A 25,895-nucleotide genomic window follows, 5' to 3' on the forward strand; every position below is an offset into this window, starting at 1 on the left:
CATCAAAAACTAAAAATTGCTCCCATTCGCACAAACAAACTCCGATTAAAAATCGGAAATATACATTTTATTGACCTTTCACCCCTGGACACAACAAATGTGTAAAAGTAACATTGGGCGCGATAGCGCCCCCTCCAGGTGCAGAAGAAAAAATGCATTATGGGAAAAAAATTAGTTTGTCGGAAATGAATGAAATTCGGTACAAAAATAGTTGATGGCGTCCCGATCCAAAAAGCCAATGAGACCCATATCGTATTTTGTACGGTGTTGCCATGGTGACGCCCAGGGCCTCCTATGTTAATCTAATGGGGCTGACACATTAATCTCACATTCTACAACATCACAGCGCGTTAGCGCCCCCTGTCAGGAGCTTGTGGACAGTGGTCATGGAAGTACGGCCCATTAGGGCCGTCTGATGCTAATTGTGAAATTAAAAAGATTACGGGCGCGCTAGCGCCCTCTGCAGGCTGGAGCCATTGCTTACATGGAGGGGCTAAAAATGTAGCTTAGATGTTTACTCACAACGATTAATGGCATATGAGGGCAATAAAAAGTAGTGTGGCCTCGCTGGCTTTCTCGGTAGGGCTATGGCGTGGATAGATAGAGGCGCTAAAGGAGGCACGGCCCGCGAGGGCCGTTCGATGCCGCTTGCGGCTTTAATTATTATTCTTTCCTCTTTCTTCTTTCTTCTGCTCTTTGAGCAGGAATTTGACCCCCTGAACATAGTCGAAAACTCACCAAACTTTGCCCAAAATTCAGGTCCGGCGAAAAATTAATTAAAATGTGTGTTTCATGTTGGGGAAAAAAAAAATGGCGCGACAGCGCCACCTACAAAAATCGAAATACATTACGCCAATGGGGGAGGGGCCGAAGTAAACTTTGTCGTAGAGCGACGAGATTCGGTACAGATATTCGTCATGTGACGACAAAAAAAAAATATTATTGTGGCCACGCCCCCTGACAAACCGGAAGTCCGCCATTTTGACAGGAAGCCCGGAGAATGCTGAGTCAGCGTTTTCGCTGACGTCGCATTTTAACGAACTCCTCCTTGAGCGTTTGACCAAATGAGCTCAAAATCACTCCAGCTCATCTCGAGATGTGGGGCATCAAAAGTTATCCAAATTTTTTGGCTAAGTTTTACGGTTTGTTTGCGGCGAAGCCGCAATCTTTCCGAAGTATTTTGCGATTCATCAAAAACTAAAAATCACTCCCATTCGCACAAACAAACTCCGATTAAAAATCGGAAATATACATTTTTTTGACCTTTCACCCCTGGACACAGCAAATGTGAAAAAGTGACATTGGGCGCGATAGCGCCCCCTCCAGGTGCAGAAGAAAAAATGCATTATGGGAAAAAAATTAGTTTGTCGGAAATGGATGAAATTAGGTACAAAAATAGTTGACGGCGTCCCGATCCAAAAAGCCAATGAGACCCATATCGTATTTTGTACGGTGTTGCCATGGTGAATCAAAATACATTGCGTCCATGGAGGCGGGACATACGTCAACTTTGTCGCAGCGCGACGAGATTCGGTACAGACATTCGTCATGTGACGACAAACAAAAAATATTATTGTGGCCACACCCCCTGACCAACCGGAAGTCCGCCATTATGACAGGAAATCTGGAAAATGCTGAGTCAGCGTTTTCGCTGACATCACATTTTAACGAACTCCTCCTTGGGCGTTTCACCAAATGAGCTCAAAATCACTCCAGCTCATCTCGAGATGTGGGGCATCAAAAGTTATCCAAATTTTTTGGCTAAGTGGTACGGTTTGTTTGCGGCGAAGCCGCAATCTTTCCGAAGTATTTTGCGATTCATCAGAAACTAAAAATTGCTCCCATTCGCACAAACAAACTCCGATTAAAAATCGGAAATATGCATTTTTTTGACCTTTCACCCCTGGACACAACAAATGTGAAAAAGTGACACTGGGCGTGGTAGCGCCCCCTTCAGGTGCAAAATAAAAATTGCATTATGGGAAAAAAATTACTTTGTCGGAAATGGATGAAATTCGGCACAAAAATAGTTGATGGCATCCCGATCCAAAAAGCCAATGAGACCCATATCGTATTTTGTACGGTGTCGCCATGGTGACGCCCGGGGCCCCCAATGTTATCATAATGGGGCTGAAACATAAATCTCACATTATACAACATTTCAGCGCGTTAGCGCCCTCTGTCAGGAGCTTGTGGACAGTGGTCATGGAAGTACGGCCCGTCAGGGCTGTCTGATGCTAATTGTGAAAATATAAACATTATGGGCGCGCTAGCGCCCTCTGCAGGCTGGAGCCATTATTCACATGGAGAGGCTAAAAATGTATTTTTGATGTTTACTGACAAAGATTAATGGCACAGCGGGGCAATAAAATGCAGTCTGGCAACGCTGGCGCCCTCGGTAGGGTTACATAGACGCGGCAATAGAGGCGCTAAAGGAGGCACGGCCCGCGAGGGCCGTTCGATGCCGCTTGCGGCTTTAATTATTATTATTATTATTATTATTATTATTATTATTATTTTTACACATTAATGACATCAGTGTTGATCTTTTGTTTTGTGAAGTTGAGGAATTCAACAGAAATATGCTGCTGAATTTAGGAAACAGGGAAGACCCTGAAGGTACAAATTGTATTTTTAACTTTTTTGTTGCATCTGCAAGCTAACATTATTAACCCAATGATTTCTCTCCTTTCTTTACTAATTACGGCAATAGCCTGTTGGCTCAGTAAACATTTTATTTTGTTCCAAAATATTGTCTCTGTCCCTTATTGAACAAATGAAGGCACTGTCCTGCGAAATACAATGAAATATTGGAGTAAAACATACAGTTTTAATTGCATAAAATAACCCAAATAATAGTACATGTAAACTAAGTTACATGTCAACACTAAATTACACAAAATAATCCCAACAATACAACTGTAAAACATAAGCTAAATACCGTTGTATATCCGTCTTTACCAGCAGAGGGCGCACTATAACTGTGGATTCGCTTTTCACGGTAGATCTGCCTCGGCTTCGGCTCTGCAGCTATCCGTTATTGCTTAAAGGGGCTAGATGCAAGTTAGTCATTTTATGCTCACTACTGCCAACTCAGGTCTTATGCGTAACTGCAGCTTCTATATTAAGCTCGTGCATGACGGCACTTCAGACCCGAATTAACATCTTTTTGAGTGACAGTGCAGCATTTTTAGAGGCAGTTATGGTGAACAGGTCTGAGCTCATTCTACACATTAGGACATTGCTGGAACATGTGGGGGGGATACTCAGTTTTAACATTTTTAAACTCCGTATATTCCCTTTAAGCAAAAAAACCCAACAGAAAGACTCAAACTCCAAAACAGAACATCTCAACCTTAGCCCCATTTGAACTTATTTCTATTGATTATTTGCATCTAGAGACAAGAAACGTTGGAGGGGAGTACATCTTAGTAATAGAACTTTACTAAGTTTGCGCAGGCGTATGCTCCATCAAACAAGTCTGGTGAGGCAGCTGCTCGCAAATTATTTGATGACTTCATTCCCAGATTCGGTTTCCCTGCAAGAATTCACCACGATCAGGGGAGGGAATTCGAGAATGAGTTGTTCAAACAGTTGCGAAGCTATTGTGGGATTAAACACTCAAGGACAACGCCTTACCATCCCCAGTCAAATCCAGCTGAGCGCTTTAACAGAACATTACTGTGCACGCATACAACTCAACTGTTCATGAATCTACTGGATGTTCACCTTTTTACCTTTTATTTAGAAAGGTTGCTTTACAGAAATGTATTTCTAGTAATTTAAGAGTAAATACTACACTACGCGAGTTAATGATATATTCCCAGAAATAAGTGTGTGGTTATAGGTAATACAAAAGTAGTCTGTGAATGAGAATATTACATTCTAAGCATGATATAATGTCAAGGCATTAAGTAAAATGGAATGGTAGATAGCCATATGTGACCTAATGGTCTTGGGAGGCCCATCCAGTGGTGTAGTCTACGTGATGCGCATACGCCGTATGACCACTAGAAGGCCTGCAGAATTACAGTATAACCACTACAAAGTAATTTCAGTCAATACATCAAAACAGGTAAAACATGTACTGTTTATCCTGTATTCATGGAGTTGTAGTCACCAGATGTGTAGTTATTTCTGATGAGAAAGATACAATTGAATAGTATGTTCAATGCTAGAAGCTAAGGATAACAAAACACTTATTTGTTCTAATTCAATGTAAAATGTTTTGGCAACATTTTATTTAGTTTTTTAGTGGGAGAGGGTGTAGTGAATACATTTATTAAAAGCTAATTACATCGTAATAGGACATAATATTTAGTTTAGTATAATTTAAATACATAATTCACTTTTCACCTTTGATCAGACAACAGTTAAAAACATTTAATTATCCATATATTTACAAAGTGTGAATATACTTTTATTGTAATTCTAAAACGGTGTAATAACATAGTAATGTACATTTAAGAACATGAGAGACGAAAGGACTCATGGGAAATTGAGTATTATGTTGTACTAGATAGAAGAAAACGGAAAAATGCTTGAAGTCAACCCAATGGCCGCTGGCTGCCCTGCTTTTTGACCACGAACGTGGGGGCTGCCATCGCTCCGCCATTGCTGTAGTACCTCCATATCGCCACTAGGCCCCCATTGAAAAGCATTGGAGTTTAGACACCTTTAAAACAACTTTAACGCCTGGTTTCAATGTTTTCAAACCTAGACTAGGCTAGCTATTCCTCCTGAGATAACGCTGGGTTAATCACATGAAATCAGGCTGGTTTTCGTAATATGAATTTTTGAAATCTCATACTTAATGAGGGTCGGACTGTTAGCATTGGAGCAGCGCGAGCTACACGTCACGCAAGGGCCGAGTCTACGGTGAAAATCCCGCCCGTATGTCCTTTTTAGGAACATGCTTTGTCAGAGCTGGGGAGGGGGGAGTCTGTAAATCCGCCATGAATTCCCCCACGGCCGTGGTCATTATGGTAAACGGGGAGGAGTGAGCATAAGACGTCAATTTTTGTTTACAATCTATGAGTCAACCACCCAGGACTATTAATTAACAGTTGCCTAAAACGAAGATGAATGTGATGCACCCATCACATTCATCTTCGTTTATTTCATGGGTGCAACACATAGACTGTTAAAAAGAATAGACTACTCCTCCCCGTTCGAGGGGGAAATCATGGCAGATTTACAGACTCCCCCTCCCCTGCTCTGACGAAGCATGTTCCTAAAATGGGCATAAGGGCGGGATCTTCACTGTAGACTCGGCCCTTGCGTGACGTGTAGCTCGCGCTGCTCCAATGCTAACAGTCCGACCCTCATTAAGTACGAGATTTCAAAAATTCTTCTCACTAAAACCAACCAGGTTTCTTTAATTGTGACTAACCCAGCGTTATCTCAGGTGGAATATCTAGCCTAGAAAGTGTTTAAAAATTAGAAACCAGGCGTTAAAGTTGTTTTTAACGTGTCTAATGCTTTTCAATGGGGTCCTTGTGTTGCCATGTGTCAGATGTAGGCCTACAGTGTTTCTGTCATGTGCCTGTACTGTGTCTTGAGTGTTTTTTGTTTTGTTTGTTTGTTTGTTTGAAATGGGGACATTTTCTTTAGTAAGGGGTAATTTTGCAAGAATCGGAGTGGTGTGTAGATGCACATTCTCATCAACTTAGACCCTGCATCCTCTGCATAAATGCATGTTTTTATAGGGTCTTTTCTCTCTTGCCAGTTGCCCCTTGATTCTGTTAAACTCAATAAACTAAAACGCATTCCCGTCCTCCAAAGATTCATCTGCTTCCTATTTGTCCTGGTGGTAAGTAAGGATTAAACAACGAGGAGCCGTGCATTCGACGGTTATAATGCACGACGCGGAGTCAAGAACACCACGACGCGCAGCGGAGTGGTGTTGGTTATTAGCCGGTCACCGAAGGCTCGTCTCAGGGCGAGTCATTCTCCGCAGCTACGAGGATCTCAGTCAGGCGCAACCAAACAACATAAGCACACGCTGCATCGCCGGAATCACAACACAACAGGACTAACCCGGCACTTTTCCGTGGAAGTAAACACCGATGTGCGGCACTCGTGGGCAGGAGTTGTTTCACTTTTACGCTGTTTAATAGATCCATGTTTTTAACCTGAAGCTAGCTAGCTAGTTCAACGAGCTCAACTGTTTATGGAAACAGCTGCGGTGGAGTCGCTTACACCTGGCCCCCACGAACTGAAACTTTTATGATTGACTTTACTAATCCAGACAAATATGTTTAAATGCAGGATCATTTTATGTACGCCTGAAAATCATGAATAGTGCCTTAACCGTTTTCAATAGAAATGTAAAGCTCATATGTTATTAACAGTAGCTAACCTAGCTGCTCACTCTCCTCTACTTCCCATTTATCAAACATTTTGTTTTGGCCCAAAACGTTGAAATTAAACAAAATCCATCTCATACGTTCTTGTCAGTCACTAATTACGTGTTTATCTGATTCAGCTGTGTCATGCGTTGCTATGGCGACGCCCACAGCGGAGTGATATCCCAGTGATTTAACTACCGGACTACGTGTGCGGTTATACGAAAATAATGCACGCTTGTTAGCACCCACCAGCCAATCAGAATCGAGTATTCACCCAGACCATGGTATAACCACTAATAACGCACCACACGTCGTTAGCCCCTTACAATAATAGAAGGCAGGGGATTGAGTATTTCCAGTTAAACAGCGTTTAAAATAATGAGGTGGATTTGGATCTCCTGGTGTCTGGAGTGTAGTTTAATTGAATTAAAATGGATAGATACTCTGGCCCACACTCTGTCATAGGTGGCGGTAATGCACCCTCACGTTGAGCGCCGACCGCCGTAAAGCAACAAAAAGAAGATGATCAGCCAATCACGCAGCTCGCTCGCCCGGTTAGCAACGTCGTCCGCAGGAAACTTGGTTCAGTTGTGGACGTTTGGTACATACAGCTCCCCTGTTTTGGTTTGGATTTTCTGGCTCTCAAGCCGCTGTCCCTGTGCCGCTGAGCCTCGCACGTTGACGGACTGGTGGAAAGGACCATGCAGCTGCGCGCAGACGAGTCCGCGGTGGTGGAGAAGGCCGTGCGACTCGCTATCGAGTCCGTGATGAACGTGCTGAGCGCTGTAAACAGCGCCAGGACGTATGAGCTGCAGCGGCTGGTGGCGGACAGAGAGCGGCAAATCCAGCGACTGGAGGGCCGTGTGCGGGAGGCTGAAGCCGAGCTGCGGCTGCTGCTTCGACCGAGCTCCCCAAGCCGTGTGCGCAGCCGTGTCCCCGAGCAGCAGAGCGGTGTGGAGGCGGGGAGCAGTACAGAGCAGCGGGAGTGTGAAGTGCGCGTCTCCCGTGAGTCTGTAGCCTGAACATGTTCTCCTGCTCTAACCGGGATTGATAGATCTGTTTACACCAGAGAAGCTGGATTAGAGGGCATGGTATTGGACATAGGAAATGTCAATTTATAGGCTATTGTTATGAATAAGCCGAATGCCCATCTCGGGTCGCCCGTTGCATTATGGGTAATGGAATCTGTTTCGGCTACCAAACAATATTGATAGTTAGCGTAAAGCAACGAAGAACGCTCTGATTTGGACCGTTTTAACCGCTGGAAAGTTGATGATATAAAATGCTTTTGTCGTCACCGTGGAGCTTGTTACGATATTAGCACAAAGTCTATTTTTACAACCTCGGCTGCGCACGGAGATAGACAGAAACTGAAGGAACTGAACCGCCGTTCATATGTAGAGATGCTGTCAAAGTGACGACCTGTCCTTGTTCACTTAGTTTGAAAATGTATGTGAGAAAAACATTTGTGACCCTTGAAGCGACTGTTGGACAAAGTCCAGGGTCTGAAACTGTGGCCTCATGTCGCCGATATTCAGAACATTTAAACTTTTTGTGACCAAAGAGATGCACATACACATATAGGCTATGCCATCTAAAATGACTTCATTTGTATTTTTTATGAGTGATCTGATGGTGAACAACATGGCTAATCGATCACTAATTTGACAGACGGAAATAATGTACCCACTATATTTAACATCAACACCGTTTTGAAACTTTTCCCTGCACGTCAAGACGAATTTAAATGATTTAAAAAGTGGTAGTGTCTGTGTCAGGCTGATCCCATGTCCTGTCGTCCCCCTGTCCGCTATGGTCCGCTATGGTCCGCTGTGGTCCGCTATGGTCCGCTGTGGTCCGCTGTGGTCCGCTATGGTCCGCTGTGGTCCGCTGTGGTCCGCTGTGGTCCGCTCCTGCCTACGGAGCCGCCGTCCTGACTTTTCCCCCGCTTTCAAGATATTGACAACAAATATTTGCAAGAAATGTCACTTGATACTTATAGTCTTTAAACAAATAAGTAAGGGATAATGTATAGAACGCTGGTCATTATCGGGAAAATAAGTACCGACAGGGCGAACCGGACCCCGACGCGAAGCGGAGGGGTCTGTTTCGCCCTGAAGGTACTTATTTTATACATTATCCCGCTTATTATACGGCCATTTGCCAACTGAACACACACAACATAAACTTCGTACGCTTTTATGAAGGCCGAAAGGTTTATTTAATGACTTCCGCGACAAATAGTTCCCAAAAGTTTGCGCGTTGCGCTGCAGCGTTTGGCTAGGCTAGAAGCAGCAAGGCTAGCAGCTAGCCTAGCTACTTAGTTGAAGGCGCAGTTGGAGGAATGGTGGTGAATCTTTGGGTAAATTGAAAGTCAGACTCACTCTAACTTCACGAGCAATTCCCCCAACTTCTCTCTCGGTGACGGGGACAGAGATAGTGTCGCTACTACGTACGCGCGGAGTGATATGAAAGCACGAACTCCGTTGCCATGGGCAGCGGTCATTATTTTTTTCAGAGGTCCTTTATCAGAAAATAATGACCGGTAGAACGTTGGGAAATCCCATTCAAATCAACGGAGCTTCTACTTATGTTGTGAAGAGCCGTATAATAAAGCCTTATAATTCACGGTTATGGCTCAATATACTTCAGTGTTCACGCTCCGCTACCTGAACTCGCTCACACATTTCAATGGCGAAGTGGTTTGTTTGGTAGCAGAAATTAGGCTGATTGACCCACGCATGCACAGTCGAGATGGGCATTCGGCTTATAATAAGGCATTGGTTTTATAGCGCTTTTCAGGACAGTCAAAGACGCTTTACATTGCATTATTCATCTACACCATATGCGGTGGTGGTAAGCTACTATTGTAGCCACAGCTGCCCTGGGGTAGCCTGACGGAAGTGAAGCAACCAGTCTGTGCCATCAGCCCCTCCGACCACTCACTCACTCACTCACTCACTCACTCACTCACTCATTCAGGCCTATGCTTTTAGTGGCGAGGGAAGGCCGAGTACCCGGAGGAGACCTACACAGACATGGGGAGAACATGCAAACTTCGCACAGAAAGAACCCAGACCTTCTAGCTGTGAAGCACGAGCACTAACCACTGCACCACCATCACGTCCAAATTGTTACAGACTAATACCAGAATACTGAGTGTATAGTATTATATATAATAATGTTACCAACTATTACAGAATGATGAGTTCCAAAAGCTTTTCCTTCTTCTCTTGGCTGAATTAGTTTTTCGCTTTGAAGTGTATTGTGATTATGCCTGATAGTTCATACTCAAGAAAATCTCTTTAGTCTATTGCTAGTCAGCATTCTTTCATTAATTGTAATTGTAAGCTTGGAATACACTGAACAATTGTTTCATAGTCGTTGAAAGAAATTGAGTTATTTATCAAATCTGATGTACATAATAGGGTTGTGTTTTGCCTAGTCCCAATACAATTTGTATCCCGATTAAGGCTGGGCAATTAATCTCATTTTAATCTAATTGCAATTTTAATAAAGGTCGATCTCGATAATTGCGTGGTGCCTTTTAATCCAGGCACTGTGATGCTGTAGCGCCTGTCAACTCAATCCCAGGGAATACTCGGGCTAAACAAACAGGAAGCCACACGCTACGCATGGATCTATGATTATTAGGACGCAAGAGAGGAGAGGATCTGGTGAATTTAAGTGTAAAATCAGCTACAAACTCGTCTAATGGGCAAAACGGAAACATGCGAGGAGTCGTCTGAGGACAAAAGTTTACCTTCCAAGAGGAAAACTATTGCTCTCTATTTGGACCATGTGGGTTATTTTTTAGGCTGCAGTCACGGATCAGCTGGACTTCTAACAGTGAATTGTAAGTCTGATTGTCTTTTGAACTTAAAATATACAATGCGCAGTTTACTTGAATTTCTTTATGTAGCCTATATGTAGCTACAAGTTAAACTCTTAACACAAACCATACGCTGACTCTCACTGTCTGCGTCTGACATTCTTAAAACATTCCACTTTTGTGTGTCTCCTTGGCAGATGTGTGTGTGTTGTATGGTGCGGGACAGGTGAAAGAGACATGCGGATGTTGCACTGTGAGGCTATAAGTGTGGAGTTTGTTTTTGCTGCTGTCTGACAGAGTTAGCTGCCGTTTTCAGTCCGACCACAGCATCTGTTTACTTGCTAGTCAAGGAAAGGCCACATTTATGATGCTCCCGGTATAAAAAAAAGACCCACCGTTGGCTTTCTTTTACTCTTTTTATGTCATGATATTTCTCAAAATTATCTGGAGGTCTGGATTTTATCGTTCTTTAAATCAGACACTAAGATTAAAGAGGTTGAATTCTTTACCTGTACATCCAATCCACTTTATTTATATAGCACATTTTATAAACAAGTGTTTCCAAAGTGCTGCACATAACATACATGTTTCAGCCGTTATCTCTATCTCTAATCCTAGTGTCTGAATAAAAGAAGCCTGCGGCACTTAAACACCATGAACATTACCAAGCTTAGGCCTGGATGTTGCCCCCAGGTGTGATGTTGCCGGGTGTGACTGTGCTCTATGGGCTGCCATATTTTTGTTGTATTCAACAGGATAATCTAAACCACCTGGCCTGATCCGGCCCGCAAGAGAATTTAATCCGGCATAAATTCTAGAGTATGTCAAAAAAAAGTATCTCACCCATTCCTGTGTGGAGTTAGGATTTTTCAAAGAATAACCAGAATGCTCATTCTAGCCACTAGGGGGCACTACATTTAAAAAAAAGGAAAGAGTTCCACCCATGTCCAGCAGAGGGCACTGACATAATAAGAGCTCAGGATATGAACAACACATTATATAGCCACGTGGTAAATGGACATACTGCCCCAGGGCGGCTGTGGCTTCAATAACAACTTACCACCACCGAGTGTGGGGTGAATGAACAATAACTACTACTTTGAGGAACTTGTGACACAGGCTTGTAAAGTGCAATACAAGTGTAAGCCATTGTTTATAATGAAGCTACAGTTTATTATTATTATTCATTCATTCTATTATGTGCGGCCCGCGACCCGCTGTGGGAGCTTGATTTCGTTCCGTGACCCGAAATGAGTTTGACACCCCTGATCTAAACTAATCTATGCTATATATTTATTTATATTAAAATGAATCTCTGTACCCCACAGTGGATCTGCTTACGGGACCGCTCACCAACCCCCGAGATGAACCAGATCAGGACCTGACCAGCTCGTCTGGGGACCAGAGTGTGTCTGCACCACTCTGTCTGGGGCAGGGTGCCCGCTGTGCGATTGAAGGACACATTCGACCCAGGGATGAGGGGCGTGTCCAAGAGTTGTCCCACCCCACAGAGACACAGGTCAAACAGGAGCGGCTCTGTCCCAGTCCAGGACGCGTCAAAGCGGAGCCCCTCAGCCCAGAGTATGGACCGCCACATCAGGACGCAGTGGGGGACAGTCCTGTGGTGTTTCTCCAGAGGGCAGTGAATGCGAGCGTGTCCCCCAAGCTCCATGGTGAGGATTATGACTTCACATTTCACATTCACAGATATGTTAATAAGTGCTGTTCCAATGTTAATTTCCTACAGGTAGTCCTCCCGGCTTCTCCGTCGCCCCGTTCTTGCTCTGGCCCCAGTGTCACTATGGCCTCTGTCCCGCTCAGGCCCTGTTCTCGCTACTGGCAATTGTTTGGTAGAGATTACCAGCGCTACTCACACTTTCTAAACAAGCATGTTGTTCTTCCCACTCTTGTTTGTACTTCTGCAGTTACTTTTGTTTCTTTCCGGAATCTTTCTGAGCTAAACGTCAACATGGAGGGCTATCTGCATCAGATACCGGCAGAAAACCTGCCTCTGCCATGATGCCGCATGATGCCCTTGATTGGCACTGATTGAACAGACGATCACATGATGGTGACGCGTGCTGCGTGATGTGTGAGATTTGCAGTGAGTGAAGAGGGAGAAAAAGAGCTCCAGTGTAGGCCCCTCACTAAACAAAAAAATAACGTGACTTCATGCAGTCGTACTCATTTTAAAGTAGTGGGCATTACTAGTTAGGGATGTCCCGATCAGGTTTTTTTGCCCCCGAGTCCGTCATTTGATTTTGAGAATTGCCCGATACCAAGTCCCGATCCGACACCTAATACATTGTTTTAAAAATTAAGGAAAAAAACTATATTATTCAACTTGTTTTCATTCATGGTTTTGGATATAGAGAGTAACTCTGTCTGTTTTTCTCAAGTAAGCAAGATTATTAGTCTTTACAGTGTAATATAGTTTTACACAGAGCTTAGCCTACAGTAAACTCTGCACGGGTTATCGGAGATGTTGTTATTGTTCTCCTGCGCTGGCACTTGGTGGATTTCTCAGACGAAGGGGGGGACACGGACTGAGCGATGGTGCGAGTGGTTTGACGCAGCAGGTGTGAGTGAGTGACCGAGGCGCTGGGCCACGGGGGACAGAAAGTGGTTCGCGGTAGCTCGAAATCTGATCAAAAGCAACGAGAATGGACACACATAAATATCTGAGTCCTGATCGGGAGGTATTGCCCGATTCCGATCGAGTCCGTAGCCACGTGATCGGGCCCGATTTCCGTTCACGTGATCGGATCGGGACATCCCTAGTACTAGTGTTTCACATGTCCATGCGACTCTCCTTAGGTTTAGCCATCGCAGTCTAGCCCACCTACTGTGTACTGTTATGCTGCAGCTTCTGAAAGTTTTGAAATCTTATGACCTCTTGAAGCTAAAGTTATGTCTTTTTTATTTTTTTTCATCATTAGGTGGAGTAGTGAAGCCTGCTCTGTTCCACCACCACCCCCTTCCCCTCACCTGGCTTTCCCCTGTCACTCACGCTCCTCAGACCTATATTTTTTGGTATTTAGAATACAATACTTGAACGCCTCAGCCTCTGGTGCCTGCTTTGCTTTGTGATCATGAGGAGGAAAAATACCTGACAGCTATTGTAGATCTTGGCTTAATAAACAAACGTACATTTCAGGATGATTACAGCTGCATAAATGTGCCTAAATATATTTGCTTAAATATATTCGTTTCAAATGCCAAAATATATTTGTTTCAAGTTCCTTTTTTTTAACGACAACATTGTTGACTCGTATTGAAACACCGCTTGTTGCCGCAGATTGATCGCTTTTATCGCATGTGCATTTAAACATGTATACACAGAAAGCCGCTCTGCTTTGTCAAATGCACTCCAGAGAGCGAGAGAGAAGTGTAGGGTTTATAACTGTTCGCTATGCAACACCACGCCCCCTCAGATTAAAAAAAAAATAATGAAAAGAAACGCAGTAATATATATGAAATGTCCAGATCTTGACTTTTTACAAGATTTGATCGTCATTTATTTCACTTCTGCTCATCACAGAGCTACCAAAATCACACATAAAGTGTATTAGAGTGTCTAGTTTCGTAGTAAATGGCACTCAATGTGTTAAGATTATAGTGGCAGATGTTGAAGCTCATACTGGCCAAACCAATCAAAATAGGGCACTGGTCTTTAGCTCTTTTTGATCAGAGGCACTAACGGAAATAATCTGCAAAGCAACAGCTATTTCTGCAAAACTAAATATTTTAGTCCCATATGAAAGTGGATCAGTTAATGGGGAAGGGCGACATGGCCAAAAATGTATGTCACGATATAAAAAGAAATATCACAATAACAATTTATTTGGCAATATAATTTACACCTGATGGGGCAAATTCATTTAAACCTATTTTATTCTACCTTCGTCTGGAAGAAGACGAAGAATAGGATAAAATAATGTTGCTACAACTGCTGCATCACAATGCTCCTGCTCTGCTTCTGTTCACTTGTCTCTATGCAGTTTACAGTACATGTTTTATTATTGTCAGAAGACTGGGGATAAACCTGTGGGTCAGAACGTATTTGTGAGAGGTCTTTGCCAGCAACATGCTGAAAACGAATTGCACTTTTCAATGCTTCCACTATTTCTCCTCGCCACACATATGCACCAGAGGGAAAGAGAGAGAGCGAGGGAGAGGAGCTTAGCTTGTCCTGAGACTTGCTTGAGATCGGACTATTGCTCCAGATGAGAAGGATGTTATTAGCCTTTAACCACGTTTGTGATGCTACAGCTTGTCGGAGTTTATCCAAGACACAAAGCCTGAGCCCTTTCCCTTGAGGAAAGGGCTTTCCCTTGGTGATATGAATGAAGCATGCTCAAGCAGCATGCTTCATTCATATCATAAGATCTTTTTAACGCCGGCCTCTGAAGCCTCCACAGTCATGTTTATGCTTCTGCTTTGACGCTGAGCATAGCATTATATAAGCTGCAATCGTCATCTACCTCTGGTCCTGAAATCGGCTAGGACTCACAGGGTTGCACAAAGATTAAAACAATGAAATAATAAACAAAGCAATATAATGTCCAAATACAGTTAATGTCCAAATAAGCAGTCAGCAGCAGATGGAAATGCCTGGAGTGTCCCCCGTCCAAAAATACTCAAAATCCCAGTGTGTGTTTCAGCGGGGGGTTCTATAATATGGCTCACATCATTGTGGTCATGTAAATTGATTCAGGGCCATCAAGTGTATAAGTGATTACTTGTTCAATTCAAAGAGTGTCTTTGTCTCAGATAAAGAGATTTACACTGGCCACGCCCACATCATACAACATCTATATCTGTGATTTCCTTTTTTTGGTATAGTCATCTAAATCTTCAAAATTGAGTGTGGAAGGGAATGGTTTGTGACCAGAATGTAGAGCAATAAGACCGATCACAGAGCCTAATGGGACAGATTCCTCCTGATTAAAACAACTCACAAGTTTACCTTTTTTGCACACATATAATTCCAAGTTTTTGTTTTGTTTTTTTGTTTTACTTCTTGGATAAGTTTGTGGTTTATGCTTACTTCAAAAGTGCTCAGATCAAATGGAAATGGCCCCAATACTGATAACACCCTGAGAATCTATTTACAGAAAAATGCTTTTGCGCTGTCTGAAGAATGTCTGTCTGTCCCTCAGGCATCCTGGGGCACTCAGAGTTGTGGCAGAGTGCATCCTCACAGGCTGAAGACGCCGCCCTTGTCGTCCCACACTCTGCACCTGTTGTCCCACATGCTGCTCCTGTCTCACATTCTGTCCCGTGGAGGTACATACTGTTTTATTCTGTTCATTCTGCCTTAGACCATACAGCATGGACAAAATAGTTTGTAAGTTCAATTTTATTTAACATTATGTATGACCACATCTAGAGTCTGTCCAATATGGATTTTTCGGGTCAGATACCGATTTTAAGCCGCATTATGTAATTACACAGCATAATGTAATAAAAGTCCAAAATGTAGTAAGATTGTCCTTTTATTTCTTTCTAATAAAGCCACATCCTGTAATAAACTGCCATATTTTGTAATAAACCTGCCCAACGCATTATGTAATACATTTTGCCGTATTATGTAATAAGTAAACATGGTGGATTATTTAATAACAATGGACAATGTTATGGCTTCTTAAAGTTGGACACATAAACAGACACAACACCCAAAGCGTGGCTTGGCTTGGTCCAGGGAGTGGCTCAAGAGCAGGCACGGGTACTAAAGGAATAAAAAGTCCAGAGCCAAAAATTAGAACTTTGCAACAGTCACAGATTACTAGATACCTCAGAGCAGAAGTACCACAGTATGAGGTAAGTCTGAGGTCTTTGTATTGCAGTGATGAGCAATTGGAGCCAGGTGTGCCTGCTCGGCGTCCACGCCCCACAAGGACCAAGCCTAAAAGAAAAAACAAAGCACCACAAGAGGGAGACAAAACGGGCACAAATGGCCAAAAACATAACACCACAACACAGTACAACAGCCTGCACAAAAGGTCATGGTATTTGATATTAATTAATTGCACACATTTATGGATTATTGATTATAAGTGTTTTAGTGCTGTGTACTTAATTTGGACCCATTCCAAAATATTGTTTTGTTTCCTATTGGCAATGTTTTGTGAAAAGAGCAAAGAAAATTACAAATTACAAATTTACAAAATAATGAAATTGTGAATATTCTGTCTGGGATTTGTAAAAATATTGCTGATATATAAGCAGATATTTTAAATAATTTAATTTGATGGGTTTTTCTATGTCTCAAATAGCCTATGGTTAAACATGTTTTATTATTGTAAAGGTTTCAAAACCTAGAAATATATAGTAAAATATATCTATTAGAGGTCGACCAGGTTTTTAGAGATTTTGATTGGCCAATTCGTACTACTGATATTTTTGGCATTTTATTTTTTATGACTCATCTAATCCTGTGTATGATGCTGTGACAACTTCCTCCACACATGACATTGTGTGTTCCTCCCAAAATATTCTACTTTGGTTTGCGAAAGAGCTCATGGATACACCACAGCACTACTGGCAAAATATTCAGTAGACTGATAACTCAAAGTTGATTTTCTTGAGTGGTACACACAAGTTTAACATGCCAAATTCCAATGGTGGGAAAAGGGAAATGACTCCTCTTCAACGCTTTGTTTAGAGGTTTAGGGTCAATGCAGACTTGCCTTGGTTTTTCCATTTGATTTAGTCACTGACACCATACTGCTCACCCAGTATGTGCTGCGCTCAGCTGGTGCAAATGGTGCTTCTCTTCAAGTTCTTCCTTGAGCGGTGCCATCAATGAAGCAGGTTCTTTGCGCCTTGGTAGTTTCACTAGTGAGACACTTTTATCCATTTCAATCTTAAACTCTTCTTATAGGCAGCCTACACCAGTGAAAATGTCTCTGAACTCAGTCTTCTCTCATATACAGTGCCTCTCGAAAGTATTCATACACCTTGAACTTTTGCACATTTTGTCATGTTTACAACCCTAAACATAAAGATTTTATTTTGATTTTTTTACTGAACGTTCACACACAAGTAACCGACAACTGTGAAGTGAAAGCTAAATGATACATGATTCTGTTGTTTTTCAAAAAATAGAAAACCGAAAAGTGGGGCGTGCATAAGTATTCATACAGCATGAATGAATTCTTTGTGGGACCCCCTTTTGCTGCAATAACAGCAGCAAGTCTTTTGGGGTTTGACTCTACAAGATTAGCACATGTAGAGACTGACATTTTAGCCCATTCCTCTTTACAAAACAGTCAGATTAGAAGGAGAGTGTTTGTGAACAGCAGTTTTCACATTATTCCACAGATTTTCAATAGGATATAGGTCAGGACTTTGACTGGGCCATTCTAACACATTAATATGTTTTTATTGAACCATCCCATTGTAGATTTATCTTTGTGTTTAGGGTCATTGTCCTGTTGGAAGGTGAATCTCTGCCTCAGCCTCAGTTCTCTTGTGACTCCAGCAGGTTTTCCTCCAAAATGTCCCTGTATTTGGCTCCATCCATCTTCACAACTATTCTTACAATCTTCCCAGTCCCCGCTGAGGAAAAGCAGCCCCACAGCATGTCCCCCCCAGCGCCTTCCCATGAGAGCTCTCTGCACTGAACGTGATGTCCCTTTTTTTAGACAGCTGAACGTCATTACCTAATATGAAGTGGTCCACTTGTGCAAGAGTGACTACAGTTAAGACAATGCATGTGTGCTTGGACTGTACTTTGTTTGCAACATTTGTTTTACCTGACTTGACCTTGGATGTGTGTTTGTGTGAGCTGCAGCAAGCTTTGAATGCTTTTTTATTCTGTACTTTTCCACTCAGTTATGCGAGTGTAATACTGCATACAGTTGCATTGCAAATACATTAAAACAGCGAAAATACTTAACAAGTTATAGGTTGTTGCAAGCCAGTTATGGTCAAACAACTGAGTTTGCTCTTTTTGAATTATGACATAAGAAACTACCAAAACTACCCAGAAGTTTACATATCCCAGTCCGTAATACTGTGTGTTGTCCCCTTTAACATCAATGACAGCTTGGATTCTTTTGTGGTAGCTGTGAATGTACCTCTATATTTCCTTGGATGATATAACTGGCCATTCCTCTTGGCAAAAGCCTCCAGTTCCTATAAATTCCTGGGCTGTCTTGCATGAACTCCACGTTTGACATCTCCCCAGGGTAATACAGAAAACTCTTAGGTCCCTGGTTAATTCTAGTCGTATGTGAATTGACATGCAAGTCATTTGTATCTTGTGTATTGACGTTTAATGGAGGAAATTCCCATTATGCCTCCAAAGCTTAAATAACAACTAACCCCCGACTAGAGCTTTACTCCATCCACATTCAAAATTTGAAAAATACGCTTAAGAAGGCGTTTCCTGGAGGAGCATGATATTGGCTGTGTTAGAGTGAGGCTGGCTGACGTCGGTCAACACAGAAAGAGAAGGATTCAGAGCCAATTATTCAAAATTCAACAAGGTATATTTTTAACCACTTGATAGCGCCACACCGTTTTAGGCTCAAAATTAAGATTTAAACCAATATGCCCTTGAATGTCAAAATAATGACCGAGACATGTACACAGCACTATTAAACAACCATTTATACATTTACTATATAGGTGATCAGCCCAAAAAAGTTGATATGGCGGTGAGTGGCTCTTCCAAATGCTGTTTTTTAATGCATTTAAGGCAAGACACGGCAGGTGAAAAGAGTTTTCACGCTGTGTTCAACGTTGAGATTTTAGCTGTAGTTTTCTCAATTCAAGTGATTGTCTATAAGATGGTGAGGAGAGAGAAAGAGTGAAATTTGAAAGTGAATTCTGCCTTATTGGACCTACATTTAATTTTCCCCCCTCTTCACCAGCAGTGTCTTGCCTTTGAAAGTATGAAAGGGGGCACGAAGTACAATACCTCAAAACAGCTTTCCTTGACTTTCTGTGTCTCCCTGTGTGCCCTTATGTCCCGGGCAGGGGCCGGTCTAGTGTTTCACGGAGAGACCAGTCAGAGGACGCCATGAGGCGCAGGAGGGCCTCATGGAGAGCCGCTTCCCGAAGGTACTACGCACGCAAGATGGCACGTCTACAGAGCCACGACCACAGCCTGCAGACCCACACCCACAGCCCCACATCCGGATCTCAGTACACCCCTGTGTCTGGGGTTCCCTCTGGCTCTCACTCTGAGCCCTGGTGGTATCCCGTCTGTGAACTGGCCCCACTCCAGCACCAGCCGCCTCCCAGCTCCTCTGACGTGACATTACTGACAGAATCGGATCTGCTAACTGGCTCATTTAACTTGAACTCATCTCATTTGTGAAGAGTTAGATACTATTCTCTGTAATTGTGACTGAACAAATCTAACCCCCAGATTCCACATTCTCAAGTTCCACCTCTTTTATTTTAGTTAAATGGTTCCAAATCCTCCTCTCCACTCCAAAGGCCTCTGCCGCCTGTTCTGATGCTCTGTTCCTCGCTGAAAAAACATCTGTCCATGTTAATAAATGACTGACAATTTTGTGTACATGGAGTGTCTCGGATGTCTTTTTGACAGCACGATTCACAAATAAGTTACACATTGCTAATCATCCCTCACTTCTTTTGCTTAACTTTTCTGGCTTCATCCTCGACAATGACCATCCATCCATCCATCCATTTTCTTCCGCTTTATCCGGGGCCGGGTCGCGGGGGCAGCAGTCTCAGCAGAGATGCCCAAACTTCCCGATCCACACACACCTCCTCCAGCTGTTCTGGGGGGACCCCGAGGCGACACCAGGCCAGCTCGGAGACATAGTCCCACCACCGTGTCCTGGGCCTTCCACGAGGCCTTGTCCCACTAGGACATGCCTGGAACACCTCCCGCGGGAGGCGACCAGGAGGCATCCGAAACAGATGCCCGAGCCACCTCAGCTGGCTCCTTTCGACGTGAAGGAGCAGCGACTCTACTCCGAGCTCCTCCCGGGTAACTGAGCTCCTCACCCGATCTCGGAGGGTGCGCCCAGCCACCCTGCGAAGGAAACTCATTTCGGCCGCTTGTATTCGCGATCTTGTCCTTTCGGTCATGACCCAAATCTCATGACCATAGGTGAGGGTGGGAACGTAGATCGATCGGTAAATCGAGAGCTTTGCCCTCCGACTCAGCTCCCTCTTCACCACGACAGACCGATACAGCGACCGCATCACTGCTGACGCCGCACCGATCCGTCTATCGATCTCACGCTCCATCCGTCCCCCACTCGTGAACAAGACCCCGAGATACTTGAACTCCTCCACTTGAGGCAAGGACTCCCCACCGACCCGAAGAGGGGAAGCCACCTTTTTCCGGTGGAGAACCATGGCCTCGGATTTGGAGGTGCTGATCCTCATCCCGGCCGCTACACACTCGGCTGCAAACCGCCCCAGTGCGTGCTGAAGGTCCTGGTTCGTTGAAGCCATCAGAACAACATCGTCCGCAAACAGCAGAGATGAGACTCTGAGGCTCCCAAACCGGACACCCTCCGGCCCCTGGCTGCGCCTAGAAATTCTGTCCATAAAAGTAATGAACAGAACCGGTGACAAAGGGCAGCCCTGGCGGAGACCAACACGCACCGGGAACAGGTCTGACTTACTGCCGGCAATGCGAACCAAGCTCCTGCTGCGGTCATACAGGGAACGGACAGCCCTTAGCAGAGGGCCCCGGACCCCATACTCCCGGAGCACCCCCCACAGGGCACCACGAGGGACGCGGTCGAACGCTTTCTCCAGATCCACAAAACACATGTGGACTGTTTGGGCGAACTCCCACGAACCCTCGAGTACCCGATGAAGGGTATAGAGTTGGTCCAGTGTGCCACGACCAGGACGAAAACCGCATTGTTCCTCCTGGATCCGAGGTTCAACTATCGGCCGGATCCTCCTCTCCAGCACCCCGGAATAGACCTTACCGGGGAGGCTAAGGAGGGTGATTCCTCTGTAATTGGAACACACCCTCCGATCCCCCTTCTTAAAGAGAGGGACCACCACCCCGGTCTGCCAATCCAGGGGCACTGTCCCCGACCGCCACGCGATGTTGCAGAGACGTGTCAGCCAAGACAGTCCTACAACATCCAGAGACTTAAGGTACTCAGGGCAAATCTCATCCACCCCCGGAGCCCTGCCACCAAGGAGCTTTCTCACCACCTTGGTGACTTCAGCCCCGGTGATGGGCGAGCCCACCTCCGAGTCCTCAGCCTCTGCTTCCTCATTGGAAGACGTGACGACGGGATTGAGGAGGTCCTCGAAGTACTCCTTCCACCGCCCGACGACATCCCCAGTCGAGGTCAGCAGCCCCCCACCCGCACTGTAAACAGTGTTGGTGAAGCACTGCTTCCCCCTCCTGAGGCGCCGGATGGTTTGCCAGAATCTCTTCGAGGCCGACCGATAGTCTTCCTCCATGGCCTCCCCGAACTCCTCCCAGACCCGAGTTTTAGCCTCCGCGACCGCCCGAGCCGCAGCACGCTTGGCCTGCCGGTACCTCTCAGCTGCCTCAGGAGTCCCACAAGCCAACAAGGCCAGGTAGGACTCCTTCTTCAGCTTGACAGCATCCCTTACTTCCGGGCGCCACCACCGGGTTCGGGGATTGCCGCCGCGACAGGCACCAGAGACCTTACGGCCACAACTACGAGCAGCCGCATCGACAATGGAGGAGGAGAACAGAGTCCACTCTGACTCCATGTCCCCCGCCTCCCCCGGAATCTGGGTGAAGCTCTTCCGGAGGTGGGAGTTGAAGACCCCACTGACAGAGGGATCCGCCAGACGTTCCCAGCAGACCCTCACAACACGCTTGGGCCTGCCAGGTCTGACCGGCTTCCTCCCCTGCCAGCGGATCCAGCTCACCACCAGGTGGTGATCAGTTGACAGCTCAGCCCCTCTCTTCACCCGAGTGTCCGAGACACGCGGCCGGAGGTCAGACGACACAACTACAAAGTCGATCATCGACCTCCTGCCTAGGGTGTCCTGGTGCCACGTGCACTTATGGACACCCTTGTGCTCGAACATGGTGTTCGTTATGGACAAACTGTGACTAGCACAGAAGTCCAATAACAGAACACCACTCGGGTTCAGATCGGGGAGGCCGTTCTTCCCAATCACCCCCTCCCAGGTCTCACTGTCGTTACCCACGTGGGCGTTGAAGTCCCCCAGCAGAACAATGGAGTCCCCAGTCGGAGCACTATCTAGTACCCCTCCCAGGGACTCCAAGAAGGCCGGGTACTCTGCACCGATGTTGGGCCCGTAGGCCGAAACAACGGTGAGAGACCTGTCCCCGACCCGAAGGCGTAGGGACGCGACCCTCTCGTCCACCGGGGTGAACTCCAACACGTGGCGGCTGAGCTGGGGGGATATGAGCAAACCCACCCCAGCCCGCCGCCTCTCCCCGCGGGCAACTCCAGAAAAATGGAGACTCCAGCCTCTCTCCAGGAGTTGGGATCCGGAACCCAAGCTGTGCGTGGAGGTGAGCCCGACTATATCTAGTCGGTATCTCTCAACCTCCCGCACAAGCTCAGGCTCCTTCCCCCCCAGCGAGGTGACGTTCCATGTCCCGAACGCCAGAAGCTGTGCATGCGGACCAGGTCGTCGAGGCACCTGCCTCTGACTGCCACCCAGTCCTCTCCGCACCCGACCCCTACGGATCCCTCTGCGGGTGGTGGGTCCACAGGAGGGCGGGCCCACGTCGTCCCTTCGGGCTGGGCCCGGCCGGGCCCCGTGGGCAGAGACCCGGCCACCAGACGCTCGCGTTCGGGCCCCAACCCCAGGTCTGGCTCCAGGGTGGGGCCCCGGCTGCGCCATGCCGGGCGACGTCACGGTCCTTGTGTGTTGTACTTCCATCCTCGACAATGACGATTTGGCAATTTTGAGCTCTGTCAGAGTCGGGCAGGATCAGGCTCCACTGTTCAGATTGCACACAGCAAGCAAATACCCTCTGTACAGACACTACTTTATAATGTAATCTGGATATTTACACTCTGTTGGAGTTGGAGTCACTTTAGGCCCCAAAAACATGATTCACATAACTTTTTTCTGTCCCTTGCTCACACAGCAAATCTTTATAAGCAATATGGATTTTTGGTGTCCGATACCAAGGACTGTTGAGATATTAACAAATAATTTCCTCTTCAGAAAAAGACGAGAGATGGATCAATATAGGGGTAATTTGACAGAACCGGACCGGTTAACTTAGGGAGGAGCAGCCCCCGCAGGTTTGTGTTTCAAGTGCCTTTAATAATAATAATAATGCATTGGTTTTATATGGCGCTTTTCTGGACTCTCAAAGACGCTTTACATTGCACTATTCGTATACTCCATACTCGGTGGTGGAAAGCTACTATTGAAGCCACAGCTGCCCTGGTGTAGACTGACGGAAGTGAGGCAACCAGTCTGCGCCATCGGCCCCTCAGACCAGCACCACTCACTCGGCGGCACGGTAGTACAGCGGTTGGCGCTCATGCTTTACAGCTAGAAGGTCCGGGTTTGATTCCCACCGGGGACGGGGGAATCGAACCCAAGGATGGGTCAAATGCAGAGAATGAATTCCCCTACAGGGATTAATAAAGTATACCTTAACCTTACCTTAACCTCACTCATGCTTCTTAGGTCTGTCAGGATTGGGCATAGCAAAGGCGATACGGCCATTTAATCCCAGTTACATGCTACCCAAAAGATGCAATTGCAGGCTGTAAAGTAACAATATAATTTATTCATAATTATGTATTACGGGTACCTTTTACTTTCTGTGGCAAATTATTGCATTTTTTAATTTTAAAGAATTTTGGCCGGGACACTCTTGAGATTTTTAATCTCAATGAGTTTTATCCGGGATAAATAAAGGACAAATACAATTTAAAAAAAAAAGTTATGGCACCATTATTAACACATTGTTGCATGTATATGTCATTCCAGACTAGTTTTGACCGTATTAATTATTATTATTATTATTATTATTATTATTATTAGCCCAGAATTACAACATTTGATTTTTACACATTAATGACATCAGTGTTGATCTTTTGTTTTAGTGAAGTTGACAGAAAGATGCTGCTGAATTTAGGAAACAGGGAAGACCCTGACGGTACAAATGTTATTTTTTACTTTGTTATTGCATCTGCAAGCTAACATTATTGACCCAATGATTTCTCTCCTTTCTTTACTGATTACAGCAATAGCCTGTTACCACAATAAAAATGTGATTTGGTTCCAAAATATTGTCTCTGTTGAACAAATGAAGGCACTGTCCTACAAAATACAATGAAAGGAGTAAAACATACAGTTTTAAAGTCATAAAATAACCCAAATAATAGTACATGTAGCCTAAACTAGAGTTTAAGTACAGAGGATGATAAGTTTATTGACAGATCGATAAAGCATAAATCATCAGACAGTGCATAAACATTTCATATGAGCGAACAAGTGAGAGAACAGCTTTGGTAGATCAACTTGCAGAATGTTCCATTAGGCCAGAACTGGGCAAAATACGTCCAGAAATATACGGAGATGATTCAGTCCGGCCCACAACTTGTAGAGCATAAATTCATAAGCCCATTCCTGTGCGGAGTTATGATATTTTTTTAATTACCAGAATGTCACTCCAGCCACTAGGGGCAGATTAAATAAGAATAAAAGGAAATGATTCCACAGGTGTCCAGCAGAGGGAACTGACATAATAAGAAATCAGGATATAAACAACACATTGTGTGACTTGCAAGTGGGAAATGGACAGTCTGCCCCTGGGCAGCTGTGGCTACAATAGTAGCTTACTACCACGGAGTGTGGAGTGAATGAATATTGACTATAATGTAGCAGAGACTTGTGACACAGGCTTGTAAAGTGCAATAAGTGTGAGCCGTTTTTATGAGGCTTACAGTCCTGTCGGGCTCATTATTATCATTGATTCAAAAAGTCCTCATTGTATTTTCCCAATCAAAAGTTTTTTTATTTTGGAGCTTTTCTTTATGGACCCTGGCGATACACACCATATATTATCCCGATGTAAGTTTTAGTTATTGTTGATGCGGCCCTCCGACTCAATTCAGGCTTTTCATGTGGCCCCTTATGAAATTAATTGCCCACCCCTGCATTAGGCATATGCGCTGAGGTGCTGTCCTCAAAAGCTCCACATTGCTAGCGCAGCAGCGATGCTCTTTGAAGACATATAAAAAGACGCTCAAATGTGGCAAAAGTTACATTATTTACATCCGTGCTTTGAGACGACGTGAAGTCACGTCAGGTGTTGAGGAGACACAGCTGGCTGTCATGCTAGTAAGTTGATCTGCCAGTAAGATAAAGTCGGACACCGGCCCGCAGATGTCAAGAAGTATGGAGGATTAGCTTCATTGTGAACGGGAGGTACGGCAGCTCTGGGACTTTTACAAAGACACACATCAGTGTTTCTTTATCTAAACACCCAGGATTAAAAGTGGCGAAGAGAAAACTTATATCAGTGGTTGAATCTACACTGTGAATGTGTTTGGGCCTCGACGATGCCTGTTGTAGCGCTACGAACACACATTGACGTGCGGCCAGAGCGTTGGTGACATTTGTGACAAGCGTCTAACTACGGGCTTTAGGCACGTTTTTGACGCCTGAAAAGCGTTTGATGTGTACGCACCTTCAGACCTCAGCACAAACAGAACAGTAGTATGAAAGCATGACACAAAGGGCAGGGCGGCTTACCTGCAACACACAGCTGA

General features: G+C 44.9%; 1 protein-coding gene across 1 annotated transcript; it reads left to right on the top strand.

Moving 5' to 3' along the window:
- The first annotated feature begins 6,880 nt into the window (after nucleotides 1–6,880).
- LOC306966433 (uncharacterized protein) lies at nucleotides 6,881–19,535 on the top strand. The gene is made up of 4 exons (XM_079561198.1): nucleotides 6,881–7,355; nucleotides 11,511–11,855; nucleotides 15,345–15,471; nucleotides 19,171–19,535. The coding sequence occupies exons 1-4, from the start codon at nucleotides 7,052–7,054 to the stop codon at nucleotides 19,511–19,513; spliced, it is 1,119 nt and encodes a 372-aa protein (XP_079417324.1). The 5' UTR covers nucleotides 6,881–7,051; the 3' UTR covers nucleotides 19,514–19,535.
- Nucleotides 19,536–25,895: the final 6,360 nt, after the last annotated feature.

The sequence above is a fragment of the Gobius niger genome (genome assembly GCF_951799975.1).
Source record: "Gobius niger genome assembly, chromosome: 8".
Taxonomy (NCBI): Eukaryota; Metazoa; Chordata; class Actinopteri; order Gobiiformes; family Gobiidae; genus Gobius; species Gobius niger.